The 26,018-nt window shown below is 38.6% G+C and overlaps 1 protein-coding gene across 1 annotated transcript; it reads right to left on the bottom strand.

Moving 5' to 3' along the window:
* Positions 1-1,733: 1,733 nt before the first annotated feature.
* On the bottom strand, positions 1,734-26,018 carry RAB12 (RAB12, member RAS oncogene family). The gene is made up of 6 exons (XM_075705982.1): positions 25,766-26,018; positions 12,108-12,168; positions 4,168-4,306; positions 3,539-3,628; positions 2,459-2,563; positions 1,734-1,949 (listed from the first exon to the last, which is right to left on the bottom strand). Exons 1-6 carry the CDS (start codon positions 26,007-26,009, stop codon positions 1,836-1,838), a joined length of 753 nt encoding a protein of 250 aa, XP_075562097.1. The 5' UTR covers positions 26,010-26,018; the 3' UTR covers positions 1,734-1,835.

A 26,018-nucleotide genomic window follows, 5' to 3' on the forward strand; every position in this document is an offset into this window, starting at 1 on the left:
CTTACCCATATGATAGTAAACTGTGAGTTTACTATGTAAAAAAGCAAACCGTTTAGGCACAAGGTGGCAGAAGATGTAAGCACAAATATCAACCATGCTTCCTTAATTTGTCAGTTCATATCCAGGTGTGCTAAAGACGTGCACAGTATTGTATTCAGAATGTCAGAGCTTACTCTGTGAAGGGCTCAATTTTTTTTTTTTTTTTTTTTTTAATGTTAACAGTTTGTTGTGTCTTTTTTCTCTCCAGAAAACAGAGAGAAGCTGCTTAAGTCAGTGGTATACCTTACCGGTCAGTGCAAGTGTTTTGGCTAGAAGAGTGGCAAAAGTGACAAAATAGGTTCCAGCACCAGAGAATGAGAAGTAGAGAAGCTGTAGTGTGAAAAAGACTGGTTCATACTTGTGTTGCCAGTGTAACTAATAGTTTGGCGACCACCTGCTAGGATAGCATGACAAGCAGTCACATGCTATTTGAAGATATCAGCTGGGCTAGGTCATCAGCTGCTTTCCCAACAGAGCACTGATCAAGGTGAACAACTAACATCTGCTGCTCTTCTAACTACACCTAAAGGAACTGTCAAACTGATAATTAAATCATAGCAAAATTAAAACAAGTGTTGTTCCATACTCCAGATTCTACCTTATAGCCGTTATTTGACACTTGCCATTCTAATTATTCTAATAACAGGTGCAGTTCCATTGTCATTCATAAATACAAAATTTTATTTGCACTTCATTAGTTTAGAAAGACCACAATGTTTTTCAATACCACAACATTCAGGACACACCAAGTTATTCAAATATGTAACTACTGATTTACCACAACTAAACTAAACAGTGCATTTTAATAAAAGATATACCAAAGATATAATTCACAAATTCATTATCAGACAAAAACCTAACACAGTATTTGCTTGATGGGAATAATTTCCACCATTAGGAAAGAAAATAATTTTACCTTAGGTTCCCTTCCCCCCAACCCTACAGATGTCCAGACAAATACACATACATTTTCCTGTGTTAAGGAATATATATCATCTTAATTTTGTTTGTTTTTTTTTTTTTTTTTAAAGAATTTGTCTAGGACAGCAGCATTGCTTTTTATACCTTCTTTTAGAGCTTGGATGTATCTCCATTCTTTTATTGAAACTTAATGATTCTTGCAACCAAGTTTATGCTTACGCAGAAAATTACATATGCTATTTCAGAGTGCAATCTTAGATCTGCACCAGATGTGATGTCTTGGGACACAAAGAAAGGGTGCAGCATTAAACAAAATAAATAAAAGACTGCCAAAAATTAAACTTAGCTTTTCAATAAATCCAGTCAGCAGAGGATGCTACAGCCAAAAATGTTTTCACTACATTAAAAGGAAACATAATGCTGATTATGGAAGCTTTGTACATAAAGTCCTCTGTTTTTAAAAAATTTGTCTTTAAAATAGTTAGCAAAGCACCATATACTTATCTTCATACCAGAAGAGCTTCTGCCTGCCTGTTTATAATAACAAGAACTATTACAACATTTATGTCAAGAATAGGTATAGATTTAATTTCTCCTCCTCCTCGACTGGAAGTGTGATAAACCCCCACCAACTGTACAGTATTTATAACACTGGGGCAATGAATGAAACATCATTGTGAGGGAGAAGAGTAATAATTAAATGTTTAGCTGAATCCTACACAGGATTGCATATTTGCATATTTACAAGTTAGTGTGTAGCTCTGACTCGAATAACAAAGTGCAACAAGAAACTGCCAAATGATTGTAGTGCAGAGTAGTACAGATACTTTCTTTACCCTCCCACTCTTATTTTTCACTCTGTATGGAGTAACAAGTCAACAGCAACGGACATGTGGCCTTGGAGGAGGCAGTTCTGGTGGGATTTCTGGCTCTGGCTGCAAGGACAGGATACTGTTGGACAACTCATTTCTTATAACATCCAGTGGCATCTTAAAAAAAGAAAAATCACCTGTAAACAGTCATCTGCACAGTACTCAGCACAAAGAGATCGTTACAAGAGTTCACTCTCAGCCAAAACCTCAATTTAAGGATCTTTTGGTTCTCATTAGTGAACTACATTTGAGTAAGTTGTGTTAAGAATTTCTTTCAGAAAGACGTTACAAGACATTTGCGAAATAAAGCCACTTCCTAAACAAATTACAACAGAACTGCCTGCAAATGAAAGCAGGCAAATGTACAGTCAGCTGCTGATATATAGTGAAGTTGTAGGAAAGAGGAAGTATAGCAAATAGTAGCAGATGTTTACCAAACTCAACAGCAGTATTTATTAACTGAAGTGTTCAGCAGAGTCTGTGAACTACACCATGCCCACCACATATTAACTGAAAATTTCACCTGTGTGCACTCACCCCCTATGTCCTCCCAACAAGTACCTGCAGACATTATTTAAACATTGACCATTTACGTGGTCAGAGGAACTACCACCTGAATATTTTACCTTTTTCAGAATGTCATCAACAAGTTTTAGAAATATTTCATCCACATTAAAATTATCCTTGGCACTTGCTTCACAGAACCGCATCCCAGTTATTTGCTGTGCAAACTGATGGAAGAGAAAATAAAATAACTACATGAAGATACACACAAACAGCAACAAACATACAATGTACACTTCTCATAAAACCTTTAAAAAAAACCCACAACTTTCCCCAAATCTGTGACTGAAGTCTAATTCAATTAATAATGCTGAATCTCCAAGGTACAAGAAATATTGGCACATATAGTTAATTTTCACTTAAAATTGGTTTACTGGAAAAGTGTGCTGCATTTTTCCAGACTTAAAATCTGAGCAATTCATGTCTTCAGTTGATGTGGATTGCTGCATACTGCCAAAAAGCAAGGACTTTTCAGAAGAGTTAATCTCAACCTTATTATTAAAATGCAGGAAAGGGAAGTACAGATGTAAGAATTAGCCTTGACTCTCTAACAGAAAATCCTTTACTTCCAAATGCATGATGGGTAGCTGAAGGAAAACATTTGTGTATGTCCATACTGATACTGTCCTGGTCAAGATGGTGCTCTGAGTGTTATGCTAAAACATATTCTTGTCAGGTTCCTTACCACTTTTGGAGTTGGAAGAGAACAAAAGAAACATGAAAACAAAGGTAAGCTAAGTAATCAAGCAGGGCTGTTGCCTGTCCTAAGATACTACTGAGAAGCAAACGTCTGGAAGAAGGCTCAAAGATGTCCTGAGTAGAGATATGTCCACTTATGATTCAAGTCTTCACCATATCCTCTTTCAGAGCCCAAAAAGGAGCATCCCCTGCACTACTCTGTAGTGTAAGCCAACTTGTAGCTTACTCTTTCTTTAGATCAAAGACATACTGCTCCAGCAGAAGCGCATATGACTGCACATTCTGTAAAAGTAAATACCATTTGGATTTTGACAGAACATCACCACTCAATATGCTCCTTAGGTCTAACAGTCTGAACAAGAGTAGCCACGGACCATCAGCAGCAACGCCACCGCAGTATTGCTTCTAACAGTAGCTAAGAATCTGGTTACACCTGTTCTTACCTTTTCTCCCTGCTGTCGAGTAATCTCTCGATCAACTTCACAGTCCAGTTTATTTCCAACTAATAGAAGCTCTGCATCTTCTGAAGCATACTGCAATTAAAACATTTTTAACTAAACCTAGAAATGTAAGATTTTGTAATGCAAACACAATATTAAAAAAGGGAAATTCCTCTACTAAATAAGGAACCACACCTACACAGTTTATACGTAAATGTTCTTCCCAAACATTATTTCAAAAATTTTCAACTTCAATTTTTAAATTCCATTTTTAAAACATGACTTGGGAACTAGCTGTTCTATTTTATCTAAGAATGAACATAATTACTTTCTTTCACAGACAGGAAATAAAACTTTCTTCTCCCCCCCAGTGCCCAGGTAAATGAGTAATGTTACAGATTTCCACTGACACTTCTAACTGGGACAATTCTAGTTCAAGGAAGCAGGAACGGACAACTGTTTTGTAACAAAACCACATTAATGTTAAATCCTGGCTAAAAGAATCCAGTGAGAATTAGTTGGCATTAGTTTAATAATCCTATATCAATGCTATTAGAAGTCTTATAGAGTACCTTTGAGGAAAAAAAATTGCTTCTTAAAAAAAAGGTAAAAAGAAAATACTTAAGGCCTACCTTATCAATCATTTGCATCCATTTTGGTAAATCATCAAATGTTTCCGTCTTGGTGATATCATACACCAAAATAATTCCCTTGGCACTTCTGTAATAAGCTGAGGTAATGCTGTTGAATCTCTCCTGACCTGCTGTGTCCCTAAGAAGCAGCAGCAAACATTGGCACAAATATTTCACCAATTTGCAAAGTAAAGAATAACTTTGTTTACATTTTCATAAAAACACCCCCACACTCATTAGACACTCTATATCAAACATTTCCTTCTATATGTGTGAATTTCAGGCAAAAAAAATGGAGCAGTACTTTCACTCATAAAAAGTTTTCGTATTAGGACTACTTATCCCATACTAACTTCACCAAGAAAGGCCACCAAACAGTTCTACATGTGTCTGAGAATTAAGCTGTCCAATGAAAACGTACCAGCAGCTGAAGCTGGTTTTGTGTTGTTGGGGTTTAGCAGTTTGTTTTTGTTTTGTTTTTTTTTTTCTTAAATAGCCCTGAAAAAATGGAAAAAGAAATGGATACATGCTTATCAAACACAGCTGGACACCCAACTATAAAATGAGCAATGCACTTATCATTATGATTCAAGCTTTCAGAGCCTTTTTGGATCAACGACAGCAATTCAGCCATGGTTCTAAAACTAATGCAGAAGCTACTGGCAGAAGTGAATGAAAAGAGTGAGCAACCACTACGTGGTATGGCTTTTGAAAGTAGATACCTGGCTTTCACACTTACATCTACTAATCTGAGGTGTTCAAGTAACATTTCCATTCTCACTTTCAGCACTGTAGGTGTTTGAGACAGGGTGCATTTACACCGGAGACTATTTTCCAGCAATGACACCACGTCGCCCGTACTAGCTATGGCTGATATTCCAAAGTAGATGAGACAGAAGGGTTATTCTTTACTGAACCATGAAAACCTGTGAACTGCTTTTAATCATATCATGAAGCCTGCTTATGGAAGATTTTTGGCAGTTATACTAAAAAAAATAGCTGGTGCATACCCTAAGTCTTAAAATGTGACTGGTATCACAACTGGAAAGTAAGTAATACGGTGCTCCAAAGCGGTCAAGCATTTGCTGCTTGAGTTCAGCCCCCAGAGTTAATGGATAATTTTGAAATTTCTCTGTTACAGCAATTCAAGAGATGGACCAAAATTAAGAGTGGATGTGGGAAAATGTGTGCCTAAAGTTCAAAAGGAACTCTCTTCAACAGTCACATTTTAGACAAAAGGAGGAGGTGGATGAATTTGGGAATGAGATTAACAATGGAGACCTGAAACACTTGTTGCCAAAAAAAAAGTCATGTTCACAAAATGCCACACCAATTGTCCTGAAGAATTAAAGTCTACACACAACAAGCAGCAGAATAAACTACTACAAACCTATCTTACTCTTCACAAAATCTTTAAGAATTTCAACTGAGCATGTTGAAGTGAAGTACTTAACTTTCTCCTGAAATTGCCGCAAGCATACTTGATAGCAACAAATCTTTGCTAGCGATTTCACAAAGTAAAGCAGTGTCCACTAGAAAAAGATTTGAAACCCCTGCTTCACAGCTTGTGGAAAAATATCGACTAATACTTCACTGCAAGCCAATAATGTTGCAATATGGGGCACAAGAGAACAAATTCCTATCACATCCATTTTTATTTTATTTTTATTCAAATCCCATTCTCTACTCAGAACTTCAGAATTACATTCATACAAACCTTTGGAACCCTACAGGGTGAAAACAGGTAGCCTGTTTCAGTAAGGTCAAGCTCTAGTAGTATTTCAGACCAGTTTTAGATGGTTAATTGGTTGCTTTCTTATCACTAATGGGGCATTTTTATTAAAGCAATACAAGTTCTGGCAGCTGAAACTACATAAATAACTCAGAGCAAGTAACTCTACTTTCTCTTCCATTACTTCTTTGCTATGGTCAGATTTATTTTTTAAAGGTCCTTTGGACGTTCACTCCATAAAAAATTTAAGAATTCTAGTATGAACCGTTGATTTTCCACATATGGATAACATTGCTTTAGTGCTTATGAACAGACTTCTCAGAATTATGACCTTGTAGAGCAGCCCCTGCCATCTGTGGCTAATCCAGCCTACTGATCAAGCATATTAAGGATGGGACCCCTTTACTTCCATCATTCTGAGCAGACATAACTAGATGGCAGGTGGAAGGGCATACATGATGTGGAAAAATGCATCAATTCTAGCTTTGGCCAGAATAATGGAAAAAGTTGCCTTTTTTTTTTTTTTTTTTCTTTTTTGCTGGCCAGTCTTCCCCCCCTTCTCCATGCCCCTATGGGCACACAGAAATAAAGGGGTATTTCCGAGTCACCTGGCTGTGCCTTCAGGTCATTACTAAGGACCTTTAGCAACTCCATCACAGAGGGGCTACCAGCATACCAGATCGCTCTGTTCACACATTAGAAAAACAGAGGGGAAGTAAACACACTATTGTTCAACTACCCACCCTGAAGAGAGTCATCAACACGCTGGATAAGCCTAGGGATAGGCGATGGAGCCAACTACGCAACATTACACTCTGCCACTCCAGCTATCTCCACCTCTACGTTTCCCCTAGCCTGCTGAGTGCTGTATCTCCAAGCCTACCTGGTACTATCAGCTTCTCCTCACCCCACAGAACCCTCAGACTCTTTAAAAAGTTTATAGTATCCCCAGGCTGCTGCTCCTCTCCGCTGCTGTACTCTCAGGTCCTGCACTCCCCTTTGTGTAGGTCACTCACCCAAATATCACACAACCTGTAGTCTGGCTTACTGGCTATTCAACACACACCGCATACTGTGGCCAATTTAAAACACCCATGGACAGCCTGGCTGCCCACTACAATGGCCAGATGGCCACTGACTGTCACCTGCCCGTCACGCTAATTACAGTGGATTATGGCAGACTTTCTTTGCCTTGCTTTAAGTCATTGACTTGCCCACACTTCACACAACCAATGCCTCTACTGCTACAGCAAGTTTAAATGAAACCAATCAACAGGTTTCTGATTGTGAGCGTGATATTCTAATCCTTGTTTCCTTTGAAAAGTGGAAGAAAATAAGCTGAATTTGCTCTAACACTACATTAACAATGTACTAGCCTTCAAATAGTAAGGTGAAAATTGGAAAACTATTTCTGCAATAAGTACGTTTAGAATGCAACCCCAAGCTACCTAAATAAGCTGCAGTTTGAGAAGAGTATCAAGTCAATCTTTCACATGGAAAATCTCATCTTCTACCAGGTGCTATGTTACTTTTCATTAAAATGTGTAGTAAATTCTTCCAATGTTAAGGAAAAAATGACACCTCATAATGCAGAGGTAATATTAAAAGCACATCCAAATTAAAATGCCTTCCTTTCATGTGCAGTGCTGGAGCAATTAAGCTTTGTTATACTAGTTTCATTAATGTATTACACTCCTGCAGCTGGAGTATTTTAGTAAGGATAGCTATTGAAGCACTAGTGGAAAGTTGGAAGAGATGAGCATTATTTAACTGGGCTAGCAGTACACAACTTCATGAATTTCCTAGAGTGTAACTAAGTGCTGCTAGTTCTTTCTTTGCTCTGTTCAGAATCAACATAATATAATAAGTCAGTTCAATTTAATTCAAACTCCACAAGTCCAAATAATAAATTACTACAACTTGATCAATGATTTGGTATCATGGAAAAAAATACAAGAGATTACTCCTTTTCTAAATGCTAAAAGCAGTTTTCTTTCATTGATTTTTTCAAGAAATTGTTCTTACAGAAAAACACTGGTATTTCTAAATTGTAAACTAGACATTACTCCAAAAATACAAACATTACACCAAACAAAAGCAAAAGCAAATAAAAAAACCGCACAAAGGCCATTTCAAGTGTTGATTTGTCATATTCTCACTATTTCAGACTGCATAAAATACAATACAAATACAGTTGATCTTAATTAAAATAGGTTTGGGTAATTTTTGTTTTACATAAATGTTCTCTGTGACTATCTAAAACAGTAGCCTGAAACAAACACACAGAGAGACTCAAAGCTGCCTTTGGCTCTAAAGTTGTTTTTTTTATGAGTGGTGGTGTGAAGTGGCAATAGAAAGGAAAATATTTTTAAACATAAATAAAAATTTAACATTATTTTAACACTTCCACATGCTCTGTGCTTTTATGGAACCTAGAGGCAATATTTTAAAAAATGTTTTTAAGTCATTTTAGAGGTTAATTCTACTTGTCAAGCTGAGCTTTTCCCTCCCATAAAAACACAAATATATTTAAAATCTTTTATTATATGACATAATTCATTTCAGAGGTACTGAACAGAAGAAACTACATTCTGTTATATTCCAGGACAGCTGATCTTTCCCTCAGACTACTCCTCCCCCAGAGATGGTCAAGACAACAACTGTCCATTAGAGAACATTGAGCTGGCAGAATGTGAACTTTTTAATGAGAAAGCACCGATTTAACCAACCTTCACAGGCAAATCAGACTGTTCTCTTGCCAGGTCACTGGCTTCCTTGGGCATTAAACCTGCAGCGACACCAGAGAGCCCCTTTGGCTCCCCAGCCGGGAACTGGGCGCAGTAGCAGGGCACTACAGCTTCCACTAACCAGGTCCTTTCAGAGAAGCAGCCAGAAATGACTGCTGCTTGTGCCCAGATCACTCAGGTAAGAGGGCACAGGCAGACACCCAGCTCTCCTGCCGTGCAATTCCCGGCACACCTTATGCTTCAAAGCATGAAAGTGGGGTTCCTATTATTTGGTCTAGTTTGCAAGCTTTGAAAAAGCACTGATTCACAGATGCTCAGATTCACTTGGACACTTACGCTATCCAGTAGCTCTGGTTACTTCACCCACAGCCTGAGCTGCGTGCATGCATTACTTCTCACAGAGTATATGAGCTCGTTTCAGCCAAAAACTGCAATGCAGTAACAGATTTACTGTTATCTGCTACTTCTGGCAGTCCAAGGGGCACTACCAGTGTTCCAGGTGGCACAGAGAAGATGGACACTACTCTGTGTCCTCAGTGCTGCTCTACCATTTCATAATCTAAGGAGCAGGGAGTTGTTTCCTGACTGAACATCAGGGAAACAGGGGAAGACATGTGAGGTAGCAGGGACCGATAGGAACAGGTAAGCTAGAGGTGAGAGCAGATGCCTCTGTGATCTTTAGCGCACCGTATTCCATTGTGAAAGGAATACGGGAGACAAGTCGAATTTGTATACTACTCTACTAACACTTCACTAACAGCAGCAGGTGTGAAAGCTCCTTTCAAAAGGACATGTTGCACACCTAATTGCTTGATATATCTAACATAGTACTGCTGATTTTTTATAAATGGAAGTGGTAGAGCTCTGTGGAGAACATGGCTGATAGAGTGGTCAGTGCAGAGACAGATCAAGTGACCACAAAAAATACCAAAGTTAAACTTTTTCTAAAACTGTTCTTGTTTCATTTTTGAAGTAGCATCATTAAATGACCCCCCCCAAAAAAATCAAACTTTGATGCTTTGAAACATAACTGTAGTAATTTTAAGAAAACAAATAAGCATAAACTTTAGAAATTATTTGTGCACTGAATAAAACAGTTTTTTGTAGTAAAGTTACTGTAATCATTGTACATCAAACTACCAGCAAGTATGAGGCAATCTTAATTCTGTCTCTGTGTAGGTATGAAAGGAGACTGACTTAGGATCAGCCTAAGCCACTTAAAGCAACTTAAGTCTGTATTTCTAAACTTCCAAGTGTTTGACCTGGAAAATTGCCTTCCTCTTTTAATCTAACAGTTGAAGGTACAATAAGGAGCTGAAGGAACTGGAGTTGTTTAGCCTGGAGAAAAGGAGGCTGAGGGGAGACCTTATCGCTCTCTACAACTACTTGAAAGGAGGTTGTAGCAAGGTGGGTGTTGGTCTCTTCTCCCAAGCAACAAGTGATAGGACAAGAGGAAACAGCCTCAAATTGCACCAGGGGACATCTAGATTGGACATTAGGAAAAATTTCTTCACGGAAAGGGTTGTCAAGCACTGGAACAGGCTGCCCAGGGAAGTGGTGGAGTCACCATCCCTGGAGGTATTTAAAAGACATGCAGATATGGTGCTTAGGGACATATTTTAGTGGTGGACTTGGCAGTGCTAGGTTAACGGTTGGACTTGATGATCTTAAGGGTCTTCTCCAACCTAAATGATTCTGTGATTTTATGATAATAAGTGTTTATAAATAGGCCCAACAACATACACAACATAATTCAGGATAAATTAGCAAAAGGAGTGCTTATCTAATTGCTTTTCCAAAAAATTAGAAGTATGCCAAGACAGTTTTAAAATTCTGTTCTTACACTTAATCCTTAACAGCCACTGTTGGAGAGAAAGTGACACTCAGGAGCACGATGCTGTGTTCATGGATTTTATCATATTTTAAAATATTATCTCTTTACATTGTGTTTTCTCCACCATTTTAGCAGGGATTCACACTAAAGTAAATGTCACATTTTAGCAACCTATCAATTTTTAGTTTTAAAAGTTTCCTATATCCTACTAGCATATTCTCAATATGTGGAAAATAATGGTTTAGACAGCTCTTTCCCAACAAAACATCTCTCCTCTAAAGTATTTATTCAACATGAAGAAATTGTTTGATAAGCTTAGCACATTTCATAGCAGGAATTCATATCAGACGTACAGTTAACATCTCCATATCAGAATTTTTTGTTACCTCTGTCAGCTCCAGCAGACCCTGGCTAACAATTGCTGGCTCAACTGCCAGCCTTGTGGTCACAGGTTTCCAAACAGGGACAGATGATGGATGAAGACATGCCACTAACATTCAAGTGTTAGGTGACTGATGATACCAAAGATGAAGCAGCAGTTAACTCAGAGGGAAGCAAGACAGACACATGGTGTGACAAACAGAGTTGATGGTGACCTGCCAAGAGGAGTTAGTAAGTTGAATTCACTGCATCCATGTAGTTAAGAAGGAGAAACCACCAGAATATCCCAGAAGTGTAGCAACGAGTATATTTAGAGCTTTCCCCGCCTCTATGGATTGTTAGCAGCTTTAACAGTTTAACTACAATGCCAATTACGTATCACGCACTGTTAATAAAGCAAAGCTAAGCTCCTGTATAGTGGTATATAAGATTAATGTATAGAACATAGCTGGTTTATTCTCTCATAACAATGTTTATGTAATGTACTACTTTGCAAAACAAAGGAGCTCTTAAGCTCAATAAATTCTAAATAAAAACTGTATTAATCATTGACATGGAGAATCATTATCAGGAAACATGTAACCTACTCGAGAAAGGAAAAGCTTAGCTCAGACTTTGAGCTTTCTGTAGTAGGACATTGATACCAGTTAAGGTACAGAGTCTTATTTGTATGGGATTGTTTTACTTCTCAGTGCTGTTTAGAGTGAATATAATTTACTTAGTCTTGAATGCCCTTCATTTTTCAGTTATTTAATACAGTGTCAAAGAAACAGCACTGCCTATACCAAGTTTCAGAAAAACAGTTTAGAAAATACTTCACAGTTGTTTTATAATTGCTGTTACAATGAAGGTCAGTTTTAAACAGTGCAGAAAATAAAAAAAAAAGTGTACTTTCTCTAGTGTCTATTTAACACAGCCACCTTTTGTTGTTTGTAGAACTCCTACTTCTTGTGTAGGTGCTATCATTCTTCTAGGAAAAGGGGCTTGAGACCTCTGTGATGCATTAACATTTCAGTAATTACATTCATGTCCTATTTCTAACTTTATCTCTCCTCCTCCTCCTTTACCTTCACAAAAATCTAAGAGCTATTTGGTTTTGCTTAAGTCTTGTGGGAACAAAGGAGAGGAGGAATAGGGTAAGAGCTAAACCAGCTTATAACAGTTAATAATATTAGACAAGCATATTAATTCATGCTAGAACATAAAAATTAAAACATACTGCTGGTTGCACATTTGTTTTACTTACCAGATTTGTAATCTAATTTTCTTTCCTCTTAGCTCTACTGTTTTGATTTTAAAATCAACACCTATAAATAAAATACAGTAAACAGAAAAGGAGGAATAAGAAGCAAAAGTAATGAGGGTGTAATTACTATTTTTTGATAGGTTTTTTTTTTGTTTTTTTTTTTTTTTTTTTATATATATATATATATATCAACTTGTAACAGTCTGAACAAGCAGAAGGGTTTGCACCACTATGGGTCACCTCAGGAACATCATGGGGATTTGACAACCGCTTTATAGTCTGTGAGCCATCCAATTTGGCAGCATCACAACATAAACCTTCCACTTTGTGCAACACTTCCAGCAGCAGGTAAACCCAACATAACAGTAAAACAACAGGCACGGTATGTTTGTTTCTCCCCTATTCACCTTGACTGTAAAGGACGAGCCTGCTCTACTTCCAGCTGGCACAGATGCCCTGGAGGCATGGAGCAAAACCAATCCCTCCACATCAATTTTGCTGTCTGTGAAGCGGGAACAATACACATCTGATTTCCAGGCTGGATGCTTAGCATCTATAAAGCACTTTAGTAGAAGTGCTGGAATTGTGGTTGGTTTATGAAGAAGTTTGTCAGCACTGTCATTCTTAATTCCTGCAAATATTTATTAGCAAACTGCTTAGATTTAGAGAGGGTAATTGACTTTAAAATTTCTTTTATACCTGTATGGTACTTTTATCCATCACCCCAAAACTCCAGCCACATTTTGAATGCATGCTAAATATCAAAGATAGAACCATGAAGACCTTGTTATAGAGAAAGATTTTACTTCTATAAAAAAAAAATAATGCTGGCAATCAACACGTAAGACATACTATGGTGAAACAATACCTAGACACAAAAGATTACCACCTCGACTACAAGAATATTTCAGGGTATAGATGTCCTAGAATATCATAACTTTTGTAGATTGTGAACCTGTTCATTTTGGTATACATTTGTATGATGACTTTTGCTTCAGTTCGTTGTTCTGAACACCATCCCTCCTAACAGTGCTAAATCAAAAAGGGGGAAATAAAAAGACAAGAGAACATGGTTCAGACTGGTACACTTAAACTCACACAGAAGTGTAGAAGCATACTGTGTTGGAAACACTTTTGCTATTTCACACACAATTGTATACCAAGGATAGGGATGAAAATAAAGAGGAAAAAAGATTTTTGTTTTTCTCTAACAAAAATTAGACATTTTCCTAATGTCTACCTTTGGTAAAAGCCAAGTGTCCCTGCTGATATTGTTAGAGTCAAGACTGGATTAGTAACGTTGACAGAAGGGACTGAACTTGGCCCTTATGCAAAGCTTTTCAAAACTCTTGAACATTTAGGTAGGGGGGAAAAAAAAAGTGCATTTACAATTCTGAAAACCAGTTACACATTGTTGACTTGGCATTTTTTTCGAAGTGCTTTTAAAGGTAGTTATCTCTAATGTTGTTGATATGAGACAGTAAAATGGAGTAAGTTTTAAAAAACTAGATACACTTTACTAATCGAAATGTAAAGGATACACTCCATTCTATTTTTAGTTTGCAAAGCAGGTTGCCGCTGCTCAGCTAGACTAAATAAATGGAAGGATCACTGACCTTCATTCTCCTAAACAAAAATCCCTTCAAACAGCTTGCAGTTGCACATTACATAGTGATAAAAGCATCAGTTATAACCACGACATTTGTTCTTTTTCTCCATGTCCTTAAAAGTGTCTAGCACACTTATTCACCAATTCTTGGAGAGCTGTTCAGGACATATGATGCTTATACTTCACTCACCAAAATATATCCCATTAATACCCCGGTAGGTTTCTTAGGCAATACAGGAGCTAAAGTGTTAAACAGATTTATACTATACAGCCTGCAATTTTAATGGCAATTTTCAAGTATACATATGCAAATTGAGAAAAAATATTAGAATGATTAAAATTTCAGAGCAGTTATTAATCCTAACTTCAAGAAATATTTTTTTACACTTTTGAAAAACCACCATCTGTGTTAGTGTAAAAGCAGAAGAAAGTGAAGTGATCCAGCTTCCATCCAGAATGTGGAAAATAAGAATTCTTGTAATTACTGCTTTTCTACTAATGAGATTTTTTTTCCCCCCAAAGAAACACACATCCATTCCTACTGTTAAAAACCTTTTCTCTGTATAAATGCATTTAGACTATAAAATGCAACTGTCTTAATGGTCACAGCTTTGTCTGCAACAAGACAGCAACTTTACTTGCTAAGGAGATAATCAGTATTAACTGAAATTGGTTCAAACCTCTCCCTTCCTCAAGGAAGTTTGAATATAATTGCCCACATGTCTCAACCCCAATTCCCAATCCTGTCATTATCTCATACACAACATACTATACGATTTGCCACTCATCTGAGAACTCAGGTTAAAAAAAATCTTGTTTTTCTCTCCCACAGAAACATAAATAGAAAAAAGAATCTATGACGCTCATACAGCTGGGTATACTTATCTTTGGCTAACGTACTTGTAGAGGAGCCTGATCTGAGCATAGAGAGAATACAGCTCTGCTGTATAAAGAAAAGTCCTATTGTCACACAAAAAAGAAGTCTAAACCATCCCTGATCCAAAATCATGTATTAGAAACTATCACAGGAACTTAATTTAAGTTTCACCAACTCCATCAACAAAATATTTTTATGTTTACAGAAGTGGTTTGTACACTACTGTCTTACACAAACCAAGGAACAAAAAAGTTCTGTAATATTTTTTAAAAGGAAAAATAAATAATGAACTATGGAGAAAAAAGCCAACTGTTCTAATGAAGTAGATTTTCAACTCTGGACTTCCTGGGACTAGCAGGCACAACATATGAATGAAATGAAGTAGAAAAAAGCCTACATATTAAAGAGATGGTTTCAGAATAAATAATAAGTCAGCAGCATTCCTATTTCAAAGGTAGATCTTTCTAGTAATCACCTTAACGTCATACCATGAAACATCTCCCTGCTATTAAATTTTGCAATGAACAATGCAAACCAGTCAGTTTTGGAAAAGCAGATTCTTCTACAGAACTGTTTGAATCATTTAACACTTAAGTCAGCTTGCCAGAACTAAGCAGGTTGCTCAACTGCTTTTTATAATTAGTAATGTTCTGCAAGCATCAACACAATACCAAAAGCTTCATGTCTGCCAATACTGAAGGAAAAAATCTGGCAACTTTCCTTTTGCACATGAAGAAACAAATTCCTAAGCTTGTCAGGTTTCACTACCATGTTTCACCACAGACCTGCCAAAGGTAGTGCTTTGAGTTTACATACAAATTAGTAATTTATTAAAACAACAACAAAAGAATTTGTTTTCTACTTCAATTTCAAATATCATCTTGAGTTAAGAAAAGGTTCAATGAAACAAATTATTTAGCTTGATTAACATCAATGAAAATACCTAAATGAAAAGTTTTGCTATCCATACAATTACTCCAGCTATTAAAAACAAGAGGAAAAACTGTTAATATTCTCTGATAGTCAATCAGGAAACTAACACTTTCCACTATTACAGGTAACAAATGCTTATTAGTCACACATGACATTGAGAGTGGGACAACTGCACCTTACCATTCACATATGCTAAGCCAGTCTTGTATGTTCTTTCTATTTGCAGTTGTAGAACAGAAGAGCTGGACCAACTACTGAAAACTCCCATTCTTCAGCAAAATAACTGCAAGCAGTTCTTTTAACCATCTCTATTCAGCACAGGACAGAGAAGGTATTAAGTCTGCTCTTAGAAAATACTGGTTTTTTTAAAGAAGTGCTTTGTAATACTACAGTGTTGATACTAGCAATATTTGATAAATTCTTTAAAATCCTTGCTTCAACACTTAATTTACAGTTGCTCTAAGCAAGATACACGTTTCTCAGTCTTGTTAAACCTATCTCTGAGACCTGGTAAGTACAGGCAAATTGTCAGAATTTTTTCAAGTTTCACACTGTTTGTAATGATACTGGTAGTCCTCGCACACTTACTATTCCCTTAAGCCAGATCCCAAAACACAATTAACACCCAAGTTTAATAAACTTGTGTGTTTGTTCTGTGTTCAGTCCCGTCAGAGGCTGCTCCAGTCTTGAAGCTCCATAGCTGCACAAACAGTGGTGTGCTCGAACTGTGCACTGACAGGCAGGACTTACTAGCCCTAGCATAACACTACTAGCCCAGTTACACCCACGCGCTCCCCGCTGTTTGCCTCCAGTTACGGCGGGTACCCCCTAAAAGGATGTCAACAACAGCTAACACAAACAAGCCACTTAAGCACCTTGTGTCCTTAATTATGCAAATAGAACCGAGGTCATGGTTTTATATATAGTGCAATAAAATAGAGATATCAATAATTACTGTTGACTACTGCACTAAATCTGAACAACACACCTTATAGACTGAAAGGATTTGAAAAGGCTCTCTTTAGCTGCTACAACACCGGCAAACTATATGCTGCCCAGTTTGCATACTAAATGCCTGCTGGCTAATGTATTGTCAAGGAATAACCAAATATACACATGCAGGGGAGCCAAGGAGCGCATGTGCTTATGATCATCCTGAAGTGTGCCCTTTACCGGGTCACAGTGATGTGAGGGGAAACAAAAGGCTTATCACAATCTCCCGTTAAAAAGTCGGCCTCCTCTCCATACATCAGGCTTGCAATGGACCACAGGCAATCAATGCATTCAATTTCTCCAAAATTATTATTACACTCACACCATGAGTAAATCCGGACCGCTACCTCTCTTTTTATGAATTAAAGGTGTGCATTTTGGATGTGAGATTTTGACCCCCGTTTTTCTCTGGAAAGGCCTTTTTCAGGAATGCAAACACACATCTCGTACACATGTAAGACCTAATGAAAAAGGCACAAAAATACAGATCTCAGCCTCTGGTTTGGGTTTCTGATTTTGTATCTATCAAGCATTTCAAAGTATACTGATTCAGCTTGCCCTACCACTTAAAACTGCAAATGAGCTGCTGCCCTCTCCCTGCAGGCTAGATATATGTCAAATAAGGCATTAAGTACAGCAGCGCTTATGTGGCATATGTAAGGTAAAATTATTAGTTAAGGATTTTCAAAATTTTATACAAAGCACATTGTTTTTGTTAATAGCACATGAACTTTAGATTACAAATATGCTTCATGCAAATGAGAACATCTATTACAACATGCGCTCAACTGAAACTATGCTTTTTCCAGGGAAAATAAAGCAGAATAGAATGCTTTTTAGAAGTATAGTAAACACACAGCTAAGTAAACTGCCTGCACTCCTTTCAAAAATAAACAGCCCTAAAAGAAAGAGAACATACACTCAAAATAGAAGTGTACTAACGAAGTTCTAGATAAGGGCAAGTCGGTGAGGATGACGTACCTTGTCACTGAAACAAACCTCCGACTGTTCCAAACCTGAGACTGAAATCCAACAAAAATGAAGTCTAGCCCAGAACAGATGATAACATATTAATTTTGCGCCCCAAACAGGAACTAGAAGTTATCTACTGAAGCACAAACTGAAACTCATAAAACTGGGCCTAGCCAGTCTCCTTAAAGCCAGAAGTATTTGTTTAGAAATAAAACAAATAGTGAAGAAACTTCCTACTGTGCATTTTACATTTAGCTTTTTTTTTTTTTTTTTTTTTTGCCTAAGTGGCAGAAAAAGGAAGTGGAAACTGTTTTGCTTCATGCACGCACAGTGACCTTTCGGAGGCCAAGATTTCCTGATGACAACGTTAAAGGAGGAGCTGGGAAAACAGATGTAAATACAGCACAAAAAAACCCCTCCAACTAAAATCAATTCCAATAGATTAAATTTTCAGAGGCCTATTAGTGATTTGCATCGAAGCAATTTAATCAGTGAAAAATAATCAGACCACATTTAAAGAAACACAATCAGTTTAAAAATTCAGAGGTTGCATACTAATTAACCATTAGAACAGACATATAATTCAAAGACTACGACAGTTTATTTAATTTGGACATCTGACAGCATTATACAGACAAATTTTCTTACTTCTGCTACAACTGATGACTAAGGCCACATGTTTCTTGAGGTAAGAACCATCTGTGTTAGTCCTGATCTGTAACTAAATACAATACAGTACTTACGCCTATCCAGAAACTACTGAAGTCAATGAAAAGATGATCAATAGCTTTGATAGTGATTTCTACCATCTTGTTTGGGGGGGGGAAGCAAGCAACAACAAGAGGTACATGGAGGGGAGAGGGGAAGGTTACCAAAACTGTTTCAAGGAAAAAAAAAAAATCATCTTATTTTAATTGAAGCTGTAGGACATGCAGTTAATTTTACAACACACTAAAGCAGAAATACCTCTTTCAAACTGCATATTATAAATTTAAAGATTTGAAAGCATTAAGTAGTAGTCAGATATGAGCCAGTTCAGGGATTATTGTAGAGGCAGGTAAAGTACATTGTCCATAAAGCTTCAGCATGTAATTCTAGAACGATTAACATGCAGACATTTGAGACTGCTCGCCTAAAATAAAAGTCTACCCATATCTCAACTGGCAACTGTGCTGCAGACCAGAATGAAACAGATACACCACCAATGGGGGGGGTGGGGGGGTGTTGGTGGTGTGGAAATTGGTAATATATATGCAGTGATTAAATTTTAAAGCTGTAATTATAATGAGTTCTTAGGAAACTGTCAGTGATTTTTGAACATCCAATATACAGCTTCTAAATATCTCTGATGCTTCCAATCTCAGTGAGAATGGAAGAAGTTATCATTTCTTTATATTCTTGTGGACAGTAAAATTATAAAGCCTTTCACAAAATGTAGGCTTTTGACATGATTTGCAGTACTAAGTTCAAAGCATGCACCAAAATTTTGATAAACAGAATGAGGTGGAAGGGGAGCATGGAAGGAATAAGACACTGTGTGCCTTCTTGAACACGATTTACTTCCAAAATTTCTGATTACAGAACAGGAAAACATAGTGAGCTACTGGTCTGCAACTACCTGACCTGAAAGGAAAATTCCATGTGAAGAAAAATTAAACTTATTTGATGAACAGCACCTACCCAGATTTTAAAAAGGCAGAATCTATTTCAAAATTATACCGAATTTAGCATTTCATTTGGGGTATCAAGTTTCCCACTCCTTGAGATATCAGAAGAAATAAGTTGTAAAAGTGTCGCCATATGCTGTTAAATAGTTGCAATCTTAACAACTGGGGATGTCAATACTCCTTTAAGGAGGGCCTAGTGAAGATAGTTTACAAAGGCTTCATGATTTTTATGATGAAAGGCACTCTAAAAATTCTGTCCCTTCCAGCTTATGGTTTAGCTAAACCCACAATTATTCTCCATAGCGCATGCTCTGTTATCATCAAATGAACATTTAAGCTCGCAACTCCCAGAAAGAAACAAAAAAGTCCATAACCGAGAATCATATGGCCCTACTTTTTTTTTTCTTTTTTGCTTCTGACGCGCTCAGCTGTTCACAGCGGAGACTGAGTTTGACAGCTGCATTCCACTCTCCTTGCAAACTAAACTCCGCAGTCGACACCATTCAAGTGGCCTCTTCATTTTGCCTGTTGTTTTACTTGTGTATTCTCATATATGTACTGACTAGGGACTACAAGGTACTCTGACAGTTCTGTAGTGGTGATATAACCCAGTACCTGAATATTTCTATCAGCTGAACTTAACATCTAGTTTACAGATGAAGAAAATAAAGTCAATTTCAAATTTACTCCTCTTCACAACCTCTCGGTAATTAAAAACCCCACACCTCCTCAAAACCCTACTCCTGAACCCTGATAATTTATATCATCTACCTGCTACATTTTCCTATTTTAAAATATAGTTTTGTTACCTTATGAGGACTCAAACAATTACGCATGGAAAACAATTGCTGACTACACCAAGTGCTGTAAAATATGCTTAGTTGACACATCCGAGGCAAACAATGACTTGCCAGGTGCTTTCAGTGGCTATAGTCTCTAGTGTCAATTACAAGTGAGAACACTGAAGGTGAAAGGCAGCTTCCAGGGAACAAAGGCTTTTGTTGCAAGTTGCATTTCCTAAACTTATGGTTACAGAACTGAAGACAAGCAAGGCAGGATCATACATGCTCCCTAACTGTCTTAGGGTTTTGTGCAAGACAAAATTGTTTTCTGTGCGACTTTCCAGCCTCCTGCTCTCCTCTATTTGTAGTCTGTGAAGTAAATGCAGCGCGCACCATTAAAGAGGTATTTGTTTATTTACACTATTCTGCACTAGCCAAAAAGCCAATATATTAAGAACAGATATGTATTAACACCCTGGAAATGCAAAGAGAAAAAGGGTCAATTCTCACAGAAATACCTATAACTGACTTTCTTCCTTTTTTTGTACAACAGCAAAAATTTCTCAGTCTGAGTACAGAGCTGATTTTGGATATAAAGCAAGGATGACATCTTTCTGCTACTTTGTCATGATGTGGTAAAGCAAGAGACATCTATTTCTACCATTCCTTCCCTCTCCCCACCCCAACTACGTTTTCAGTGCCACCTTATGGAAGGGGGGGGGGGGGGGGAAATCTTTAAAGAAAAATTAAAATTACTTATACTTGTCAGAAAGAGCCCACAGGCACATACAACAAGTGTAGCAAAAAGGTAAGTGTTCTTCTAGTTGATGCAGGACGTTTTCCTGAAAATTTTATGTAGACTGTCCTTCATCTCAGATTACATCACATTACTAAACTTGTTTTTAAACCACAAATTTTATTATGATTTACTGAAAAAATATTTTTCTAATGGTTAGCAAGCCACATACCCTGTTTACAGTGCTTGTGAGAGTAAATACTGACTAGGTAACTAAAAATCTGAGGAGCAACTTAAGGGGCAGTTCTGAAAAATGACGAGTTGATACTTCTAAAGTGAACAGGCTGATACTTTTAAGTGAATATAATTATGTTATACGACAAGCTTATGGGAATGAAACTTAACATTTATGTTGTTAGTCCACATTTTTAAGGACAAAGAGAATGAAAAAAGGGTTTGAATTATGACAGAAACCCCAAATATATGTACACATATATAAATATATACATATATAATTATATATCATATATATATTAAAACCAGAAGCTGCCTTACTTAAAATTACTCTGATAAAAGATAAACCTAAAGTTTCCACCATCACTATTGTTTATTTGATGGACGTTAGGCATTTTGCATGGACATGGGTATTTTAAGAAGAACTGATTAGGGAAAAGACTGCTTGGAAGAAAAAAAAAAATCTACGGAGCTCCTTAAATCTAATGAGTCCCCAACTTACATACTATTTCACACTAACATCAAAGTAAAGTGAAACAAAGTCAAAGAGCATTTTCGTGAAGTCAAAGGCGTCTTGCACCTCAGTGCATTGGCATGCCACCGATCGGGATCCCACAGGCTACAATTAGTCCAAAACAGACCACAGGTCACAACATTCCCATCCTGATCCACAACAGAACTTCCCACTACAAACTTAGCTGAGTAGCTCTACGATTTTGCTTGTAAACCGGGACTGAAGGACACTTCAGTGTTTACTACAAGTGGTACTGGCCTTTCCTGTGACTGGCTGCTAAAAGGAGCCAGCAATGCACCAGGCACCCAAACTGCTCTGATACTATCAAGGGCAAGGCCTCTTTCCTGGGATGCTTTCAGAGCCGGTGGGAAAGAGCTGAAGGATAAGACGAGGCCTCAGAAACTTTCCATGCTAAGCCAGCACACAAAAGCAAAGCCGAGGAGCCCAGCTCGATTTGAGGGAGCAGGAGAGTCAGCTGCCCGGGAGGTGAGTCAGTGCAGGGCCTCAGGTTTGGGTGAGCAGGAACCTCAGGCTCAGAGATCAAAACCCAGAGAGAAGCATAATGTCTGTGGCAAAATCAGACGGACAGGAAATACTGCTGAGTACAGGAATTTTGTAGATCTGTCATGGAAGAAAAAACAGCAGAGAGATTGGGAACGGGCTAAGATTTGGTGGATGCAGGCAGGACAGACAACCGTGAAACTGAGCAGTAATTGGACAGATGCTGGGAAGAAAACAGCCTTTGACTATTAAATAAAGGAACTCTGATGAAAAAGAGGGTGAGATAGCACCATTTTTAAAAATTAATATGCAAATTATAACATCACCACTATGGAGATCTGAATTAAGATGTATTTCTTTCAGGATAAGAAGGGAGGTGGGGGAGGAGGGGGGAAGAAGCAAAGGCAAACACTCTTCCTTCACCACCCATCTTCGAATCTTCTCACAAATGTGGTAATGAGTATTTATCCACTACCTTTGGGAAGACCATCCCTTTTCATGCCAAATTCGGCATACTACTTTTTAATTGCCAGGAGTCTGAAAAACCTCCAAGTGATAGTTTTGGATTCTGCTCCTGCATGAATAATGCAGGTGCATGAGGGCCAGGTAACAAACCATAACCGGAGATCACACTGTATTTTAAAAGAAAAAGTGTATGTATATTTATGTTTGTCGACAAAGCTAATATGCTCCTAATATTATCCTCGCACAAGCATTATTCCATTACAGTAGTTAAGTTAAGTACCATAACTACTCTGGATTTAACGCTGGCATGAAGAGAATAATTTTACAGCATTGCAGATACAGAGGAATACATTTCTAAAAACGATTTCTTTGCCCAAACAAGTAATAAAAATAAGTTATAACCTAATAGTAAGAACAAACACCCAGACCTAGCACATAAAATTGTAAACAACATCTATTTCTCATCTGACAACCACATGCAAAAATCAGTAAATATTTGAGCATACTGAGTATTCTCAGTACTATGTAAATAGCAGATTAAGTAGACACAATATTCTATGCAACTAATTTAATGCCCAAAACAAATAGATCAAAAGAATTTTAGATCAACAGCACATCATGTGCCATCATGAATAATGTGCTGAAATCTGCCAAGCTATTTTTGAACACTTTCAAAGAACTTCAGTATTTTGAGATGAGACTAAAGACATGCTGACATGTTTTTATTATAGAATTTACTTTACCAAACTGGCAATGTAGCCTTCTTAAATTAGCAGTAAAATACTGTATCTTTTTTAATTGAATCCACACCTCCCCTTTGCAGCAGAAACACACCACTTTTCAATGACATGGCCGCCTTATCCTAAACAGCACTTAGGGCCAGGAGACAGCCAAAAGTTTTGGACAATTCTTCCACTACTAGAGAAGACCTCCGAGTAGCCTGTACACTTTCATACAAAAAGTTAAGGTGTTAAACATTGTTCTGTTTTGCCTGTAGTTCTACTGGTTTAGTATAAAAACATAAACGTAAGGTTGAGACCATTAGTATCAAGGTAAGGGAGTAAATATGTATTCTAGCATTCCATTTAAAATACAGCTTTGCTAATGTAATGTAGATACACCAAATTTTAGCCATTCATTTGGTTACATAGTCTTTTCAAATTTAATCTCAGGGTATACTCAGTTTACATAACTTCTTCTAAAATTGGATCAGTCGCAGGGTTTTCAACAATTGTGTTTCAAAACACATTCTCCACTTGCAATTCTTGAAAACCGCTGCAGTAAGTGGTGACAAAGAAAGAGCTTTATGGTTTCAACTGTGTATCAAAGTCTGACCTCAGGTCCTTTTGGAGTGTGGGTTATTTTCAATGTATGTGAAATGTAAACAGCAGGGGTTACTTTTTCTTACTCTATAGTGCAAAAAACAGGGTGCAAGCTGACTGTGAAAAGCTCTTTCATTTGGCAAAGGGTCTGGTGGAATCTCAACAGTTCTCAAGTTTGACTAGTCAGAGGACCGTAAAAGAACGCCATTACTGTCAAGTCTTTCTACATGTATTTTGGCACAAGCTGTTTTCCCTATGCTGCTTTATGTTGGCACACTTTGTACATCAAACATTACATAATCTTCTGTCTAGCAGCATATCACCATTTATTTCCTGTTTCTTTTCTAAAATGAGGAAGCTTCTCTGCTTCAATCACTGTCTCTGTTATCTAGCAAGTCAGTTTTGCTTACAAGGCACCAGACTGGAAGTCTGGACCGGGATCTAGAGCACATCCTCTCAGTTCTCAAGATTCACATCAGGAAACTAACCCTAGTTACAGAGAGCAGCCCAGCCTTGAAGGAACCCTTAACATAGGGCAACCCAAAGATGCACGTGAGTTCAAAACAATATATAGATCCGGAGAATTTATAAAGAATACATTCCACTATTAGTTCTATTTCCTCAACTGAACCATATATTTAAATAAATCTGTCCGTCTACAGAAGCCATCAGCATCTCTTCATTACGACACATCACTTGAGGATTATGCCTCTGATATGCTACCGCTGTCTTTCTAACTTCTATGAGGTTAAGTTACCAACTTCAAAAAAACAAAAAGTATCGACACTAACAGTACTAATCTGCACTACTAGATTTGGATTTTTAGAGGACCTAGGAAAGAATGAAACAACTGATAAAATACACATTAAAATTAAAGTAAGAGTAACTCTGTGTTATTTTGTCACGGGAAGATAATTTTGGATAGTAATAATTCAGTTTCTAAAAGGCAATACAATCACTTTCCATCAGATGCTATGTTTCATCACATTCCAAGCTACAATTAAGCTAAGCACATCTATTTTCCAATGACACAGACTTAACAACCGCCTTGCTGCAACACTCAAGAGTTCAACTCCAAGGATAGGACTATAATAACAATGCAGCCTAAATAGCTTGTTTTCCTCCCTTTACACATTTGCGCATTACAAGACAGCAGGCATTCAATTACCTCCAAGCCTCGTACAGATGACTAAGCCATGAATACGACAGCATAGTACAGAACTAGGAGGTTGCTCTCCGGCTAGCTGTGTGAGGAGCAAAACATGCAGTGTGCTCAAGGGATACCCTTCAAGAAACAAAACATGAACTTCTTCAGATCTAACATCGCGGAGGGTTTCTTGATGAAGGCGTAACCGCAATCCGGAGCTAATCAGACTACGGTCTGGAACAGTATTTGAAGTCCCATGCTGAATACACACTGTGCAACTTTTCAACTCCTGAAAGAGCTGTTGCCCTATGCGAAATGTCTAAGACTTGCGCACAATAAACCACTTTACCAACCACCCCTATTTTTTTTTTTTTTAAACTGTGTTGCTTGTTGTTAGTAAGACTGAAACAGGACACCTGACAGCTTCTCCAAACTTGCAAGGATGAGGAGGGCCTCCGCAATCTTTCCGTCAAGAGCGGGAAGCCTGACACCGAGGGCTCCCTGCCCACAAACCCCGAGAGCTTCCCGCTGCGAGGCGGCGCACGGCGCCTCCGGCAACTCCGGCGGCCGAGCAACCCGCCCGGGGCGAGGCGGCCCCGCTCCGCCGGGCGAGAGGCCGGCTGGGAGGGGGACGGGCACCGACACCGCCGCCGGCACCAGCACCCTGAGGGGGACGAGGGCGGGGAGGCCCCTGACGGGGACGCGGCGGGCCGGCATGCGGGGAGGGGGCCCGCACTTGGGGGAAGGCGGCCGCCACGCCGAGCCCCGCGTCTCCGCGGCCGGGCCCTGCGGCAGGGTGGGCACGGCGAGCAGCGGGTCCAGGACACCCCCCTCCCCCGGGACGGGACGGGACGGGACGGGGACGGGGACGGGGACGGGGGGGCACGGCCCGGCGGGCTCCCTTACCCACGGTGGACTTGCAGGCCTCGCAGAAGGTGTCGTCGGTGAAGCGCTCCATGAGGCTGGTCTTGCCCACCCCCCGCGACCCGATGATGATCACCTGCAGCTTGAAGTCGGCCGGGCGCGGCGGCTGCTTCCTGCGGCGAGACTGCCCCCCGGAGAGCGCCGGCGATCCCCCCGCCAAGCCCGCCCCGAGGTCCAGCCCGCCGCCCCCCACCCTGCGCTGCGGCAGCCCCGAGCCCGGCTCCATCAGCGACGC

The sequence above is a fragment of the Pelecanus crispus genome, chromosome 2 (assembly GCF_030463565.1).
Source record: "Pelecanus crispus isolate bPelCri1 chromosome 2, bPelCri1.pri, whole genome shotgun sequence".
NCBI classification, from domain to species: Eukaryota; Metazoa; Chordata; class Aves; order Pelecaniformes; family Pelecanidae; genus Pelecanus; species Pelecanus crispus.